Below are 19162 nucleotides of genomic sequence, written 5' to 3' on the forward strand. Positions count from 1 at the left end.
ACGGCCCCAGCCTGGTTTTCCTGTCGCCTCAGGGCAGGGAGAAAGAAATAGCCATCTGTGATTTACCCAAACTCTGGGCCTTGTCTGCTATGGGCAAGAGGGGAGATGAGAAATGTTATCTTCCTTAAAAAAAAACTCATACATTCAAATGCACTCAAATGTGTATGACTCATCTTTTACTCTTTGTCATACTTCTGAAAAGTAATACTATCGGTACTATCGTAGGCTTAGAATGCAGAATCTTTTTGTAGATTACTTTTTTTCTTCAGTGGCACCTCAGCAACCTAAATCTAAAATTGAAAGTAAGCTGAAAAGTTACCATGTGAAACTTCATTATATGGTTTCCTTGAGTAAACGCTACATGTCTGGATCATGTCTTTTCACAGACGCAACCTTTTGTAGCTGCCAGGAAAGAAAAAAAGAATAATTGAATCTGGAGCAGAAGTGAAAAAGCCCAGTGGCATCTCTACAACAATGGATTCGGTCTCTGTCCATTTCTCTTTGTCTGGTATTTTTAGATGACTTAACTGGATGCAGAATTGTGTGGAATGTGTTTTATGATGGAGTGATTTTGTGATCTAGCGGCGCCATCTGCTGCTAGAAAAGAAGAACGGCTGGGACTCCATTTGTGTTGGAATTTTATTTAGGATGTGGTTGTTACACCACTAGAGCTCTACTTTTGCCATGTGCTGCAATTTAGTTTAAGGAGGTTCGACCTTTGCTATTTTCTAGTTGCACCGGGCAAATGCAATGCAACCAATTCATGGGCAAATAGCTATAATGTATAAATGTCTGAATTTCTTGCACAGCAGTTTTGAAAAATGTAAGAATATTACCAAGAGCCACTTAGTTTTGAAGGCCATACTCAGACCAAAGTAGCCCTTTTGCTTTTGTTTTTTTAAGTACACCTCTGGGCTTTAGCACACAAGCCTAGACACACAAACGCACACACACGCCGATACATCCACATATATGCACATTCTCTGTCTCATTCTTTTTTCTCAGAGCCAATTTGCTGTGATGTTTTGAGATGCAGGATAACTGGTTGGCGATAATTAAGCTAAAATAAGTAGAGCTTGTTATACAGTGGCACATTGGAACTATGGAGGGCTCTCTTCATACAACACGCAATAGTCATTTTTCTAGCAAAAATATGCCACTCTGCAGGGATCGAGTTCCAGGGACACAGCCTTGTTAGTGTAGAAGTGTGCGTGTGTGTGCTGCCTAGGCTGTCTCTTCTATGTTAACCAGATATCTCATGCATCTGAATGTCACACTTCAGAGATAACTTGGTATAATGAGCAAAAAATGTTGCAATAGAAAACTAAATTCTTTTGTTGTCTGTTGCTGAAATGTTCTTGTTAACACACACATTGGTACCAGCAGGTTAGTACAGAGTCTGTAGAGATACTTTAAATGTTGAGATACTTTAAGTGTTTGAATAATATGTTTGTGATGCTAATCATTTACAAAAGGGCTATATTTTATAAATGAATTTTCTATCCACTGCAAAAAGTAAGCTTAGTATGCAGATCATTTTACCTAGAAATGGAAGATTATTGCCTGCAGAGCTCAATTTACTTCATTACTGTTGGTCTTGGCATCTTTTGCACCTAATCAAATTTAATAACAAAATTAATGATAGGATAAATGGTTAACTATTGATATTTTTAGAGGCTAAAGTCAGATTTAAAGTCAGGAGAGTATATAATTACTATTATATTTATCTATCAATTAGTTTGATGTCACCAAATAACAAAAGATTACACAAGCATAGAACAAGAAACCCAAGATAAAAATGCAAAGCACGTTCTGGCACATTATATGAATCCAAAATGAAACAACTGCATCGTAAAAGTATAAGCAATATAAATGCAAGCCAGCGCAAAATATTTTTGTTTGTGATGTTAAATGCATGACAAACGCAGTTTTAGGTTGGATGTTTGCAGAAAAGTCATTATTTGATTATAGTAATAGATGTCCAACATGGTAACTACATTCTGTGTATGAACCATGGAACATTGTGAGGCAAAAATAAAATTAAACATCACCATTTCCTTCACATTTGGAGGACCTAAGACCAACCATCATTATTTTGGAAATACAGATTTGCCTTTGCACAAAAGGTGAGCCTAGCGTCGATCAATACGGCAGCTCTAATAGGACCTACCTTTATTCCTTTTTACTGTGCTTTAGATCACTTTGATAGCCCTCCATCCCCAAGCTGCCGTTAACCTTGATTCAAGTGTCTTTGGCTCCTTTCTATCTCTTTGAGTTGACCCGCTAAGAGCTGGGGTTGGAGATGGCTGCTTTGATGCCTTTATGCTGCATCTGCTGCTTCACAGACTCGCCTCCAGCTATACAATACACTTACACACAACACTGTCAGAAGACATGGTGGAGAGAAACAAGCCAAGCTGCAGGGCATGTGTAATGTGTGTCAGGGAGCATGCACATGTGCACATAGATATGTTGGGGTTCACGTTGTGATGTGCTGGATTTGTTTTTTCCAAGTGTGTCAGAGACCACGTACAGTACTGCATATATCTCTATTCCGCTCCTTGTATAGCCCCCCAAACACTCCACCCCCCTTTCCCTCCCCCTCTGATGCATTTCCCCTGTCAGTGCTACACATGTAGTTCACAGGTTACGATCAATAATTCGTTCATTCCACCCCTCTCAAAGGGATGTGGCCCAACCTCTTCTAATCAACACTAATGGTTGATTTTAAAGAGCATGGGTAATGGGATCCAGTTTATTTTTCATGCATGAATCGAAGTTTTTAATCTAGCTGCTCCCACATAAGAACCCCGATGTGGCTAAGGGTAATAGGCAGTGGCAGCAATCCTTCTCTCTATAGAATCCTGAGTGTTATAAATTGAAGGTCATTACTCTCTGGTCCCATGCTGTTTTATTCCCTGCCATGATAAAAAGACAGAGAGCAGTCCACAAAATGTTTTATTGCCTGTAACATAGAAAACTCCGCCAAAGGTGGAGCACTTGCATTTATTTAAAGATGCCAATGTGGGCTTTAAAGTTTGTACATTTACATTTATTCATTACAACGTTTTCCAATATGGGATTCAGACAGCTCTGTCTTAAACCCGTTGCAATTATAAAGGGCTTAAAAACATTTTATATATATATATATATATATATATAGTTTTTCATAGATGATTAGGGCAGTATTAATATGATGTCTGATATTATCTAATTTATATCTATAATATGACTAAAATTAAGACTACACATATTCTGTTAGTTCATTTTAAGTTTCCTCTGTCTAATGCATACTGTATTTTTAAAGTTGGTCATTTATACTACAAGTTCAGATCTAAATGTATTGTCCTTGACTTTATGTTTTTTAGCATTCACTAAACTTCAGTAAATGCAAGTATGGAGCTGGGCATATATCAGTTTGATCATATCACAGATAGACAACCTTGTTCCTCTGTCCACTATGTAGTAAAGCCAACTAAATGTGTCCTCACAATTGAATCAAGAATTCTAAAGTTGTTATGCCATTCAGTGGTCACTTCACCAGTTCTAGGTAGAGCTATTTCCGTATGTTTTGTGGGGTTTGAAGTAAACTACGGAAGGTTGCTATTAATGTGAAGTCTATGTTGTCTTTAAACATCTTGGGCTGCAAGCAGATTCTTTCATATGCTGTCTCTTAACGCTCTCTGATTTTCATCAGTTTTTCTTCTTTTCAAATGTCTCCCTCAGTCCATTTTTTTCTTTTTTTTTTTTTGGTTAATGATTCAAAAGTGATTCAGATTGCAAATTCAGATACAAAAGATTTCAGGGCACTGGCTAACAGCATTCAACACAGCAACAGACCAGCTCCAACTCCACCCAACCTGTTTGTGAACCTTTGTCTTACAACTCACAACCCCCATGCTCCCCCAAGTCAGCTCAGTCTCTCCTGTCTGTGAGCAATTAGTCTGTGTTTATCTCTGTTTCCTGCTTTCATCTAATCGGTCCACCGACTGATGCTGGGACAGCTGGGTTTGTGGGTTGTTTCACTTGTAGAAAGAAGCAGAGGGTGAATGCGTGCAAAGGCGTTCAGACAGAGAGGAGGCAAATTCAAACATTATGGAGTTGGCATCAGCTCATGCATCTGAAAGTCATTGCAACATGGAAACCTCTCCCTGCCTTTTTCTCTCTGGAACCCGTTTCCCCTGCTCGACCAGGCACATGTCCAAATTGCCCGCTGACTTATGTTGGAGAATGAGTTCTTAATGAAGTCCTGGCTTGGGACTCAGACACTGTGTGTATGTGTATGTAAAACTGTATTTGGAATGTGTTTTTACATATTGATGTCCAGCTGTTAGTGTATCTCTGCAGGCCTTTGCAAGGTCATGTTACATGTAAACACACAACATCATAACACTTGTATTTATCTTATAATAAACAGCTTTAAGGCCTTTTTTGATTTAATATTACATTTTAATTACATGTTGTTGAGTTTGTGTCTCCCCATATAAATTTAGTTCCTAGGATTTATTAAGCCAATTACATATATGCGACCATTTTCCCACTTTCCGCACTGACCAGTGTACTTGGAGGGAATGGATGATTAGATTGCGCATCTTTTGCTTACCAGTTATATTAGCTTTATCATACTGTATCTAAAGGACAAACTGGCATTATCACTGGACCAAAGGAATAAGGTCTCTAACTTTTCAGCACCGTTGTAGGGATTTTAATTCCATCCGTGCACTACATGTTGTAGATCCCCTTTTGGATCAATACCAGAAATACAGTAGCAATGCATGCTTATCAATTCGTGACTGCACACTGCTGTAACCAGCCTGCATGTTAACTTAGGTGATGTTGTTGTGACATTAACCATCTGAAGTTAGTATGACACAAGTTCTTTGCAATCCCTCTTTTCAGTGCTTCTGGTTGGGAAAGCTTTATTTTTTATTTTATTTATTTTTTATCAGCTATTGCATAAAAAATAGAACAATTAAACATTTGTTTTTACAGAAAATAGGTTAACCCAATGCAATTAGTACTCCATCATTTCCCTTGTTAAACCATAAATAAAGTGAATTATTTCATCAAGGTCACATGCTACACTGTTTTTAAAATGAAAAATAACATGCTGTACATTTAATCTCCTTTAAGTCAGTGTAAAGGCCTCCCAAAAGAGGAAATTCACGTTATTACTGCACCTCATGGACCTAATACAAGTCACCCCTCTGCATTACAGCAAAAGTCATTTGTGCCAAGGCAGCCTGGTGCCATAATCCCCAGTATTAGAAGGAGGAGGGAGCAGGCTAACATGATTTCCTGTCTTTGGCCTAGATGGGGCTCAGGCCTGTATTATCTGGCCATCAGAGATACTCAGCCTCAACTCTAATATCTGTTTGTGTGGAGAGCAGGAAGTGGCCTTTGTGTTGCTGGCAAATACAGCCTGCAGAGAGGAAAAGAGGAAACATACACTGTGTCGTGCCATGTCAGGCCACTGCCTTTTGGTGCATGCAGAAGCATTACAGAGAGAAGGGGAGAGGAAGACTAGGAGTATCAGGTTATCAGTTCTTGTAAGTCCGTCTCTCCTTCACTAGAGGCTAACTAAATATTTTTTCCTTCTTTCCCCCAGTTTTTCCATTAGTCTCTTTTCTTACCTTACATCGAATAAATAAGGCCCGTGCTCTTTTTACACTATAGAGCCATGAGAGCTAAAAAGATTAACACATCACTAAGAAAATTTAAAGAAGGAGGGATTCATGGAGGGGTGTGTGTTTGTTTATTGGCACTTTGTCTCTTTTACATGCCAGTGGGTTTAATAGAACGTTGTAGCTGTGCTCAGACGTTTTTGCATGTTGCGGTGGTGGGAGAAGTCTACTGCTTGCTTGCTCAATGGCTTTTACAAGCCCTCATGTCATGCACAAAGACTTGGTTGAGCTTTTGTACCCACTGATGTCAGTAAGTACGCAGACACAGCCATGCCCATATTAAACACAGGTCTGTATTACTTCCCAGGAGAAGCAATGCCTCCAGCGGTAAAATGTCGGTGCAGCGAGGCAGCTCCAGGGCCTCTGTAGGCTTCTAAAGCTATCTCTCTGTTCAGCCCTGTGGGAAGAAGTAATTCAACAAGGGAAGAATCACAAGGAAACATATCATCAAATTACACACACCTATGAGACATATTGCTGTATTAGATATCTGCCCGAAAACTGGAGCATGAAAACCCATTTCTTGCTCCTCTCTCTTGCCTGCTGATAACACCATGCGGAAACAATGCACCTTAACCTCACGTTCTTCCACTCTTTTGCCCCTGAAGTTAATTGTTTTGATATGATCTCCCTGCACGCTATGTTTAGTTGTTTGACTGGAGATCTAAAAGGATCTCGGGCTAACCTCATAGTCTCCAGCAAATGTGCGTTTAAGTCCTTAACACGCTATTACCAAAACACTGAAATTTTCAGCTTTGTGCAAGTCTCTATGTTGTAACGCACACCAAGTGGTGGAATGATATCTTGAGCTCCTTTTTTCTCTTTTGTTGGATTTCGGCCCTCTGAGCACTTGCTGCTCTGTTATCCAGGCACAGCAATGGCCAAGGGGGAGATGGCCAAGCGTAGGCATGTGTGTGGGAAGTGAGCAGGCTGGCAGGCTGTCACTTAGCATTACAGCACTATAGGCTCCCCATGGGTGACATGAGGAGAGTGGAAAGTGAGAAGAAGAGAGAAAGAAGAGTAGAAAGAAAGAGTAAATAGGAGAAGAGTGATATAAAGCTGCCCACACACCAAAACACACACATGGCCCTTAGCAACCCCCAACTAAGAAACCTGCTGTTTGTTTTTCTTTTGATTAGACCAACTGCTGAAGATAAGCCCACCTGACAAGACTTCACTGCTGGCTCCTTAAAAGAGATTCCAGAGTTAAAGGATCATAACATGCGAAGGGTTAAAAACTTCTTCTTGTGTTTACAAAAATAGTCTTAACATAACATTCATCATAAGGCCGCTTTCTCTGTCCTGTACTTGCTATATCTGTTCCAGCAGTCTGTTGAAGCCCCTATTAGCTAGACATTCTTTTGTAGAGCTTTTATTAAACCTTTGAATTGAGCTGATCAAGTTAACATTATTGCATTAATCCAGGCCAGTTACCTATAGAGCAGAACTAGTCTTTGTGAAAATATTTCAAAGTGTTGTTACACATGTTAAACACCACGTATCCAAATTCATGTACAGTGCAATCCTTCACTTCGCATAGTTGTTTTTTCTCTTCTTAAAAATGTTTTTTGGTGTTTACCTTTTGGTGACATTTGGAGCGTTTTCCTGAAAAGCCTCAGGTCCCATTATAAGCCTGTATGTCCTATGTCACCTATTTTTAACCGAACATGCAGGATCTCAGCTATAAGTACACAGATTGCCATTGTTGCACCATTGTTTTTGTGCCTTCTGAGAGTATCTGTGGTAGAACATATAAACCCAGTATTTTTGTGTTTGGGGTGTCTTTCTGACAGTTCTGAAATATCCAGCAATCTGTCTTGTTAACCTGTGAGGCTTAAGTTAGTCAGACAGTGAAAAAGCAGAGCGGTTATCATTACATGTGTTAGTTAAATGCAATTTACAAGCAATTTGTTTGCAAGTTATTACCGTAACTAACCAATGGTGCTGCTGTTATCAAAAAAAAAAACTATTTGTTTTTTGTTTCTCAACAATAAGAATCTGCATTATTTAATCTGATTCTATTTAAACATATTGGTTTCAGAAAAAAAATAAAATAAATAAATTGCAGTTCATTTTGTGTTTTGTTAAATCCATTAACAGTTTGTTAATTTGTGTTATTTTCCATATAAGTATTTCCCTCATATTTGCTATTTGGATAAAACTAATATGCGTTGGTGAAATGTTCTCCCTCCTCCACTGTGTGTTGCTCTTTCCATGCATTTTTAACAAATGATTTGCACTTTTAATTAGCTACCCACAGGTAGTCAATGTTGTGCTAACACATTCAACTCTGGTATCCACAGTTCTGCGGCAACACTGACAAACTCCACAACAGCTCTTTCTATTTTAGTCTTCTCTGTTTCAGGGTGAACACTAGTGCTGTTCTGCACTGCTGCATTTGGCTTTACTTTACACTAAGTTTGCAAGTGACATTTTAGTAGCTCTACACTTTAATAGTCATCAGGAAGATGTCCTGCATTCACTATAGAAATATTCATCGTCTTCGTATTGAAACATATCAATTACAGGGAAAAGGTCTGGCCAAGGGAAGTTATGTTTCCGTGGATGTTAATACAGTTATTGGCACTAAGGCTTATTGCTTTTGTTTATAACACTCTGCTGGGTCATGATACAGGGGCATTCTTAGTTAAACTCTGGAACTGCCAAATTTGGCTAAATCCTGTGGTACACAGGAGCCTTTTCTAGCTGGCAGACATTTGAAGCCATAGTCAAAGGTGACATGATTATATACACAGCGGGCCTGTATGCTGGGAGGAGTGGCAGAAAGTAAACATTGACTGGGTGGCCCAGTCTTTCCTTTGGCCCTTTTAGTCCTAAAGCCTTCACAGTGGGTGAGTAGCTTTTCAAAGATCCACTTCATAAAATCAGTTTGCCACCCCTTACTGAATCACTGTGTACTAATTGCTTTTTTATTTAATTATTTTGTTTGGTTTATATTATTTTTATTTTTTTTATAATTGTTTAAACACTTTTTAATTGACCAACATCTTCTTGTGGAACAGAGCTTATATTCCCTGATATACTGTATATGTTCATGTCAGAGTACACTATTAGAGGACCTTGAAAAGGTGGAAGATGGGGCTTTTGCATTCTTTTTGAACTAAAGCAAAAGTCTTAAGTTGAGAAATGTTAGGTAAAGTAACTGGTTAATAGACTGAAGTATGGCATTCAGGTAAAACTGTACTCATGGAATATAAATAAATATTTATATATATATAAATAAATAGAGTCCTTGCTATTAGTCCAGCAAGTCAGAAATCCTGCTGTGGGTTTTCAGATGTGACTTCAGATAACAGGTTGGAAGAAACATGAACGTATTATAGATAAAAGGGAGGAAATAAAATCTAATTTCTCTAAATTACTCACAGCAGCGTCCCAAACAAGAAATTGAGAAAGTAACTTTTAAAGTAATTTATTACATGTTACTCCTAACTGTTTGTAAGTTAAGTTACTATATTTTGGTCTAAGGCAGTAACATAGTTTGCACTTCTCTTTTTACGTTCGCAAAGAATCCCTGTAAACTGTCACCAGGATCGGGTCCTGACATTGCCGGGAGTTTCTCTTTCAGACATGTAGCAAACATCAAGAGATAGTCAGTGCGAGATGCGTTGTCACTTGTTAAGAAACACTCGTGTTAATTGGGCAAGGGGTGGTTGTTGAGCACTTCACGCAGGAGGTGGGCTGTTTTGTTTGTAATCTGGTCGTATACCACAGAATCTCATGCTGTTCCTTGTCTTTTGTTTGACGATTTGCAGATCTGTGCTCACTGACAGACGTTGTAAGAAGTCTGCCAGTCTGACTGTAGTTCAACATTGTTGTTGTGTGTATCAATGAATGAGTTCTTCACCATCGGGTGTATGTATTTGCCCATTTTCACGGCAGGAAATGGTAATCAACATGTATCAAATTTTTAAGCTATGTAAAAGGAAAATTGGTGGAAATTTTATCAAACCAGAATAACTTACAATAATCCTTTATGCAATACTTGTAAATATTTGTAAATATTTGAGCTGTCATGCAGACTTGAGCTGTACCCAGTCTGATCTTGACATAACTGCATTTGACGGAGCAGTTTCGAGGCACATTTGTTCTGCCGACAGTTTATTTGGCTTGTGGGAACACTGCGCCTTCAGGGTCAGAGCAGCATCAGGGGCTGCTGTCTGTGGAAATAATAAAGCAGACAGTGTTACTGTACAGAGGGCAGAGAAGCACAAGATTGAAATAGATACAGAAGGGGGTTAAATGAGATCAGACTGAGAGAACTTAACGGTGCATAAAAGAGAGCAATAGTAAGCACTGAGGGAGACATCTAGAGTGTAAAGGGCTAGAATAGGGAAAAATAAAACAAACGGAGCAAGACCAGGAGAGAGAAAGGGAGCAAAAGCAGAGCTGACGGAAAAAGAAAGTTAGAGGTAAGAGAGCGAGAGGGCAGTAAGGGAGGCTGGTGCTTCAGTCTTTAGAATTTGCCTACAGAAGGGAAACATTCTTCTCTTCTCGGCATCTGCCACCAAGGCTGAACACAGCTGAAGCCCATCTGAGGAGCTCTTCTGTCAGCCTTCCAAGCCTGCCAAGCTACACACATACACGCAGACACACCACAAAGACGAGGGAGTGAAAGAAACAGCAGCAGGCTTAGAGGTTTGAAGTCAGCGACAGCAAGACAGAACACAAGTGTTTCGGTGTCACTGCTGTGCATATTCAACATCTGTCTTTGGAGGAGACTTTTCCCTTGATATACTGAATTTGTCCAGATCAGCAAAGAGAAGGATGATCAAGTCCAGTTGGTTCTATGTGAAATTCAAATACAATGAGAAGGTAAGTCTATATATGGATTTGTTTCTCCAAGGCTAATATCGAATATTGTCTGTGAAATGTTGAATAATTTAGCTGTGCAGTGATATCCTTCTTTTAAATTCATGGTGGGACTCAAATGTGTAGGCCTGTGGTAAAGAGGAGGTTAAATTTGAATGTTCTTTGTAATTCTACACATGGGAACATTGCCTTCTGGCTGCTGACGGTGCCTTTTCCTGTAAATACACTATTTCACTGAAAGGCAACCTAAAACACTGCTAGCAGCCTTTGTCCAGTGGCATTTGTTTGATAGTTTTTCAGTCACATGAGTGCTGAGTGCAAACACAAATTACCTCGTCACTACACTGCTTCTTGGAGTATAGCATATATGCTTGCAAATTTCGTTTAAGCCATTAGCCATGTGTACAGCTTGTGTTGTAAAAATGCTGCAGTTGTAATGGCTGATGAGGGCAGTCTCTTGTGGTGTTTTTACAGTGATCATGTTTTATTGCAGTTAGTGAGGCTACGGTTTGAATATTAGATCCTATAATTAGACGTAATGGCATCGAGTCTGATGGGACGTAATTCCTCAGTGCTGCCCTTCCATATGTGGGTGGTATTATACTGTGAAAGCCAAGTTTGAGGCCAGCCTCTAGCACTTTCTCCAAATGTTCACTGCAGTGCTAATAAAAACAGCTAGGGTTACAATTACCTTCAGTCAGTTAACCAGTCATTCAACCAGTAAGGGGCTCAATCAGCCATACGTCACCCACCAGCAGCCATCTAGTCAGTCAGCTTGCCCACTCCTGTTCATGCTTTGTCTCTCTTTGTGTCATGACTAATGATTTTAGTGCTAACCCCTTACGCCGATCATGTTCTTGTCTAAGCATCAGGTGTCTGCCCTGTAGGATCAATAAAGCTATCTCATTACATTAAAACAAGCGACGCAGCGCTCAGTTTACTGTGGTTTATGCTTTATTTATCCTGCACTAGTTAAAACATTTGGGGCTATAAAAATATGGAATAACAGTGTACATGTGTTTGACTGGCTTTGACATAATCAGGCGTATTATGGAGGGTGAGTGAGTGTGCCAAGTGGCCTGATGGGAGCATCTGTTGGTGCCTGAGGTTCTCTGTTTCCATCTGGTCTTCCATCTTGTACTTGAGCAGTCTTGAGGTGGCAAAGTGAGAAGATGGACGCTCTTCTTATATTTTAGAACTCTGATCCTTTTTTTATTATTTTAAGCCCATCATATTTTTCATAAACGTGTTCTGAATATATATACACACAAATTGAAACATAAATTGGCATGTAAATAACTTTATGCTCAAGCTTGTCCAGTGGTAGACATCATTATACCAAACCTGCTAAATGTCCTTATTAGAGGCAGTTTAAAACTACCAAAAAAGGGTGTACAAAAAACAGTACGCGTGTTTTGTGGCAACATGGACTTAAAATTAAAGGAGAAAGTGAATTTAAAGAGATTTTGGAAACTAAGGAACTTTGGAAAGTGTTTTTTTTTACTGCTGATTGGTGTCTTTTATTTGATGAAACATCTGTTTTACTTACTTAAAATTGAGTGAATCTATGAGTGTGTTTTGTACTGTGCTGTGACTATATTGTTCATGCTGCTCTCTTGGCCAGGTCTTTTTTGAAAATGAGATTTGAAATCTCAGTTGGGTTTTTCTTTAAAAGGGAATTGGGAGTTCAGTGCCACGCTCCTTTCCTTTCCATCTACTTCTCATCCCATTAAATTTGGTCAGTTAAGTTGAAACATTTCCACTTCAAATTTGATAAAAATGCAGTTGTAAGAAGACAAAGGCAAGAACCAAAACAGTAAAAGGAAAAATTCAACAGTTTTATTTGTAATAAACAAGTATGTACAAGAGCTGAACATGTGTTCCAGTTTTTATGGGATCTCGGGCGAAATCTGTGTGTGTGTCTTAGGAGAAGGGCTTTTACTGTTGTCTACTTCTCCTGTTCCCAGCTGCTGCGCCTCAGTCAGCCTCCACATGAATATGCTTGATTGGCATGCTTTCAGCGGCATGCAAATAGGAAGTGACCTTAAACAAGCACTGCCATTTTTGACTGAGTGCCCCCCCTGGCGCCCCCACAAAGTGAGAAGTGTGAGAAGAGCATGGAGCATGGTGGCTTCTGGGTCAACAACCCGGGGTCTTTTAAGTCTGGGGAAAGGGTAATTGCTACCCCTGCGTGTGGGCTCATGTCCTCATGCAGGGGTAGCCGACAGAGGGAGGGAAGTAGAGGATGGAGGGAGGCTAGAGGTGGGTTACATTCCTCTAAGTGGAATGAGAAGACAACCCTGCCCGTAGCTTTTTGTCTGTGAAGCCATTGCCAGGACCCCCCACTGGGCCAACTCTGGGGCTACAGACCAACAGAAGGTGAGCTGCGACTTCACTCACACTGGACTAATTCAATTTTACACACTGGGTGCCCTGTGAGTGGTATGTTAACACTGGCTTCTCCCATGGCCAGATGACTATACTTGGAGACATACATTGTATTTATATATAGACCATGTGAACGCTGTCTTTGATAAAGATATAGTGAGCTCACCATCACCTCACCATTTACTATAATATAAATTAAAAATTCAGGAATATTTTATATAGTTCATTAATAATAGGTGCATATATTTTTTTTTTCCTTGTTTCCCTGCTTTTCTATATGTAAGTCCACAGTAAGATTAAAACTGTAGCGAGCTGCTTGGATGCAGCATTGACGTTTGAGTCTTAACTGCATCTTTGTAGTCAGGGGTCATCTGGCATGTGAAATAGTATTAATGAGCAGAAAATGGAAATGAAGTATGAAAACTTCAGAATTTTTTTTTAAGTCTGCATCAGTAAATGTACCTTCCACCACTGACTACTACTAACAGTTATTTAGATAACCCTGTGGGGCAGGAAGGTAAAGCGGTCGTCGACCAATCCTGCAGTTGTTGGTTCGATGCCCAGCTGCTCTGGTCACATGTCAGTGTCCTTGAGCAAGACACTGAACCCCAACTTAGTTGCTCCTGGTGAGCATTGACCAGCTGCATAGCAGCTCCCCCATCGGTGTGTGTGTGTGTGTGTGTGTGTGTGTGTAATTGTGAGTGTGAACAGGTGAATAAGAAGCAGTGTAAAGTGCTTTGAGTGCCAATAGGTAGAAAAGCACTATATAAGTGCAGAACATTTACCATATAACAAGTTCCATGGATCTTTAGGTAACATTCAAAGAGTTGGCATGACTGGCACTGGTTGACCTTTGCCATTTGTCTTTAGTATGACTACGTTTTGCTTATATGTACATAACACTGATGAAAAGCTTTGGATTTTGAACTTTTGTTTTTACAGTGTACCACACGGAGCACAATATTTATATGCAAGTGTTGTTTATTTTGAAATCAAATTTCATCATTGAGACCATTTTAACAAAATGACACCACCACTGTCCAACCTTCAAACATCTTCAAATCTTCAACCTTTCCCACCATGCCTGATTTTTAGACCTTGTTTAGCCTTGTTACAACATACCTCCCTTTCCATATTGTTGATCTCTTTGTGCCACTTACTTTCATCAACAATAAGTGGTCAGTATGTCTTTTTCTTTCCTCATCTACATAGGTATTATTTTAAAAAAAAACAGCACAATTGATTATGAGAACTGAGTATTAATCATATATTTACACTGAAAGGCAAAAAAAACCCAAAATATGACAAAACTGTACTAATAAAAAGGTTTTATGGAATGGTTATTCATTTTAATAATTCTAAATCCAATTTACCAGATATTACACTGTTAAGATCTGTTGAATATAAAATGTGCCCCTTCTTTCCATGTTCCCACATGGAAGGGCTGCTGATTTTAGATTGACTCTGTATTTACTGTGCCTGACTTGGTTTGTTGAATAGTAGGGGGGGCTGTAATGACTATAATGACTGTGAATGCCAAAGAGTGGGGTGTAGATTGTCATTAAGGTAGGCTTATTGCAGTCTCTGATCATGCCACAGAATGTTCTGGGAGGCACATGGTGTGGAAACCCCTCTTGGGTGGTATTGTATATTTTAAACATAATCTCAAGGAGAACAATGAAACCAATGCTATACATTCCTGTGGACCGGTCTACTGCAATAGTGTTGTTGGCGGGTTTGTTTCTAGTTTGTAGCTGTAATTGTGTTCTTGCTTTACAAGATGCCAAATGCACAACTCTCAAGCAGTATGTCAGGCAGAGAGCATTTTACTTTTACTAAAGCAAGGGTGAACAAGAAGGGAGGTCTCATTGTCAGATAAGCAGGCAAGGTTAATAAGCGGTGTTCAAAGTTAATGAAAAAATATTCAGCTCAGATACAGGCGGGGTCAAAACAGAACAATAGCAAAGACCTTAAAACACATCGGCAACATAAGAGACTAAACAGCTGGAAAGCCAAGCAGCTCATCCTAGAGGATGAGCCATCGAAGGTGGCCATCGGAAATTGTTGACCAGGTTCATATGCAGCTGATGGGTTTGGAGGAGGCTGGTGGTGGATAGTACTTTACTTTTTAGCAGATAAGTTGATCTACATGGAAACCTAGGGGCCTGGTGGCTCAATGGGTATAGCTTTGGGTTGGGAGGCAGAAGGCCGCAGGATTGAATCCCACCCCACCAGGTGTGGCCCCACCCCACCCAGTGATGCTGGTCCCAAACCCAGATAAAATGAGAGGGTTGCGGCAGGAAGGGTACCCGGCATAAAACTCACGCCAAATCAATGTGCGGAACACATCTGCTGTGGCGACTCCTGAAAGGGACAAGCCTAAAAAACGTTGGTTGAAGTTGATCTACATGGAAGATTTATCTTTCTTCCCACTTGACTACACTTTAAACATCTTTAAGGGAATGTATTAGTCAGTTTAGCCCAGCACCTTTAGCAGGAAGAAGCTTACAAAACTGACCCCACCAGTGCTTGTCGCAAAGCAGGGCCCTGTCAGCTTTTTTTGTTGCTCGCTTACTTTACAGACTCATTAAAATTCTAGGAGAGTGCTTCACAGCTTTCTGAAGGGATTACTGGTAAATCCCTGCAAACTCCAGATGTTTTCCCAGGCAGCACACAGTGAGGAAACATCACCCACCCCCTGTAAACATCTGTTAGACAAAAGCCTCCGTCGCAGAGGAGACAACAGAAGCTTAGAGGGAGTAGTCAGTCAGATTCTTACTGTGTTCTGTCTGTTTGTTCATGAGGAGTGAAGTGCTTTTGCAGGGTGTCATGTATGCTTGTTTATGCTAAGCTTCAAAGTGAACAAATGTACAGTTTAACTGAAATATTTGACCCTTAAAGAGGCTGTCAGGAGAATAAGTTTGTCCATTGTATAACCACGTGTCTCTCAGAGTAATTTTTATAGGGAATTTTTTGTTTTTACTGTTGGGAGAGCTGTGCAACAACAACTAGTCCTCAACGTCATAGAAACTTTGTTCAACTTTCTAAACGTGTCATCTTCAGATGAGGAGGGCTATTTCTTTTAACTGTGTTCACTTTTATACTTTATTATATTTAACTTTTTTCTACATTTGTGGAATAGCTGCAAATTAGGAAATCATCAACTAAACTCTTTACAATTGTCCCTGTAGTTCAGCTTAATATCTTTTACACTTTAAGAGTAATGGAAGTTGTTGTTTCAGGTACTTTTTTGTGTGTATTTTTAACTTCTCAATTGGTTTTTTTTGCAGAATTTTAGGCTCAGCTAGAGTGTGTGGCATCACTTGCACTGAATTCTTGGCTTAACCTTTTATCAGCTTTTTTATTGTCTCTTTTCAGTCAAGTTTCAGCTTTCATGAACATACATTAAAATGTAGTTATCCTTACACTCTTGCAAGAAATTTGACCTTTTTGATAGTTTACATATTTTCAAAATAAAAGCACCTGTGAAGTCAAAGCTCTTTTTAAAAATATTTTCTTCTATTTAAACTGTCAACTGTCTAATTTTCAACATCTTTTTAGTTTTTTTTCTTTTTTTCACTTTTTAAAAATTTATCCCTGCTACTTTTTATTTATTTTATGGGCAACATCTTTAAAGGCTAAATTCAAACAGAACAACGAATGGTGACAGGAATTTTATTCCTCATTTTATCTGAAAAGGAAAAGCACGAGCTCTGTGAAAGGAGTTTGGCACTGGGTCTGTGTGTGTTGTACGTAGGTGATGTAAGTGGCAGTTGCTATTAGGTTCATATGCAGGGCAGGAGCTCGTGCCCCCCTGCCATGTTTGTGTTAATTTGCTTGATGTAAACACAGTGAGTGGGCTGTAACAAGGCAGTGCCTGCATCTGTGTCCCTGGTCTCCAGCGTCCTCAGTAGAAGACGGAGTAGAGAGACGGAGCGGATGACCAGTGTCCGGATCACTGAACAATTGCAGGCCAGAGAGAGCCCTCAGTGTAGCCTCTAGGGACAGCCCTGACAGATGGATGGAGCGAATGAATGGATGCCTAGCCAACTGGAAAGACAACTTTCGCCCACATAGGCTGTATGCTTTTTGCCTGTCGTCTTATCTGTTATCTCCATCTCTTATACACAATATAAAGGAAAGAAAAGATATGTGTCTTTAGATAACCCGACTGTTCTAAATATTAGGGTTATGAATAATTTTCTGTATGAAATTATTTTAGTTTCCACATCATGGTCTAAACTGGAGGCCAACTGGGGATTAACTAGGTAGAAATTATTCCACTTAAGTCAATATAAAAAAATCAGCTGCTGTAATCACAGGGGTTTCCATTACAAGTTTTATTTGGATTTCTCTTGTGATTTTGAAAAGTAATATGATATTGATATGATATCACCAATTCTACCAAAACTTTCCATTAAATGTTAAAATATGGTAAATGCCATATGGTCAACATTTTTTTTTTTTTCTTAACTGACTATTCAGTGTTTGAACACTCCAGTTATGTACAAAATGTTTTGTTGCATTTCTGTGCTATCAATACACAGTCCATTACATGCAACTATTTGCCTTTTCATTTTTGCAGATTTGTCCAAATTCAGTTGTTTGTGATCAGCTGCAATTGACTCTTTGATTCCATTTGCACATTCTCAGTCAAGGCTCTGATTTATTTACTCAAGGACATCCACCTTTTTATTATGAAGCCACTGCATTGTTGTTTTATGGGGGGTTTTTGGGGGGCATTGTGCATGGGGGTTATTGTCTTGGAAGGTGAGATACCTGCCCATCTCCAGCTGTGTAGCAGACTGCTGCAAAGTTTCCTGAAAAACTTCATCATATTTGGCAGTATTTACTTTTCCTTATTCCTTACCAATTGCTCAGTTGCCACTGAAGAGAAACACCTACCTATCACTATTTTACCACCACCATTCTTCACTTAAGCAATGGTATATTTTGGATGATGTGCTGTGTTTGGCTTTAGCAAATATAGTAATTGCTGTTAAGTCCCAAAAACTTAAATCTTGATCTCATATGACCATGAAACCTTTAGCCACATGGGATCAGAATCTGCCAAATAAGATTCAGTGCAGCTCTTTTCCAAAAGAGGCTTCCTTTTTACAACACTTCCTGTCCGGGTTTATGTAAAGGTTGTTGGCACCTGTAAACCGCTGAGCTAATGGTAATTTCCCTGGTCACATCTCAGTCATGCAGTTTTCCAGGGACAGCCTGAACTAGAGGAGGTGCCATACACTTTCCATTTTGGAAAGCTACAGATTTCTTTCTATTTTTCTAGCTTTTTTTTTTTTTTTTTTTTTTTTTTGATAACCACTTTACCTCGTACCTTGTGCATATGGAGAGACACCACAGGCTTTGACACGTAGTCTGTATGTTACACCCTGGGCGGATTAATTTTGAGTGTCATACGTAAGCTCACTTCATTTCCCAAAGTTTCATATTGTAGCTTAAACAGTACTTAGAGATTTCTCTCCTGATTCAAGACTTTCAACTTTCTTGCAGAGCCCTTTTGACAGTACCTTCCCAACCATTGAGAAGTCTTTGCTTTATCTTGCATTCACACATTTATACATAATAACTAAAAGCAGTTTTGTAATTTGAGAATTAAATTTGCTGCACAGTAAAGGTGAACCCAATTTTTTCCTCAGAGAAGTCTTGCAAGAGCTCATTAGCTGTAGTTAAATTCCCCCTGGAACAGCAGGTCCTGCCTGCCGTCTGCTGCCCACTCCTGAGCAGCTCTGGTTTCACCCTGCTGGATGATTGGGCACGGGGATGGTTCCCATAATTGAGCTGCCTAAGCCACATGGGCAGACCCTGGTACCCTACCTCAAAGAGCCCTCTGTTGTCTCGTGCATGCGCTCATATGGATGGCTGCTTCATATAGACACACACATACAAAGAGAGTCAACCTGGCAATGTGAGCTGTGGGAATGTCACAGATTTATGGAAGAATGGATCACATCCTCACAGATGGCTGGAGAGCAAAGCCCAACAATTGCTGATTGTCTGACTGTAAACTTGTGTAAGCGTCTGGTCATACTAGACTGCATTGCCTGTTTTTTTTTTTTTTTCAGCAACCTCCCCTGGAGTGATTCTTGGCTTAAAATCTGACTGAAATTAATGCAGAAGAGATTTCACATACTGTGCACAGTACAGAACACTCATGTTCTCATATACAAATGCATAATGACTAGTGAATTTCATTAGACATTAGGCAACAGTTTTCCAATGTGACCAAGTAG

General features: G+C 39.6%; 1 protein-coding gene across 17 annotated transcripts in view; it reads left to right on the plus strand.

The window, feature by feature from the left end:
- Positions 1-19162, plus strand: part of auts2a (activator of transcription and developmental regulator AUTS2 a) — a 284876-nt gene that overhangs the window by 80207 nt on the left and 185507 nt on the right. Inside the window, exon 1 of one of the 17 annotated variants that reach the window (XM_067494298.1) lies at positions 10145-10520. The exons of the other annotated variants lie outside the window; for them this stretch is intronic. Within the exon in view, the coding sequence (XP_067350399.1) occupies positions 10473-10520 (48 nt within the window). The 5' untranslated portion in view covers positions 10145-10472. Of the gene's footprint in view, positions 1-10144; positions 10521-19162 lie in introns of those variants that run through there. 17 annotated transcript variants of the gene reach the window in all.

This window comes from Channa argus, chromosome 24 (genome assembly GCF_033026475.1).
Source record: "Channa argus isolate prfri chromosome 24, Channa argus male v1.0, whole genome shotgun sequence".
NCBI lineage: Eukaryota > Metazoa > Chordata > Actinopteri > Anabantiformes > Channidae > Channa > Channa argus.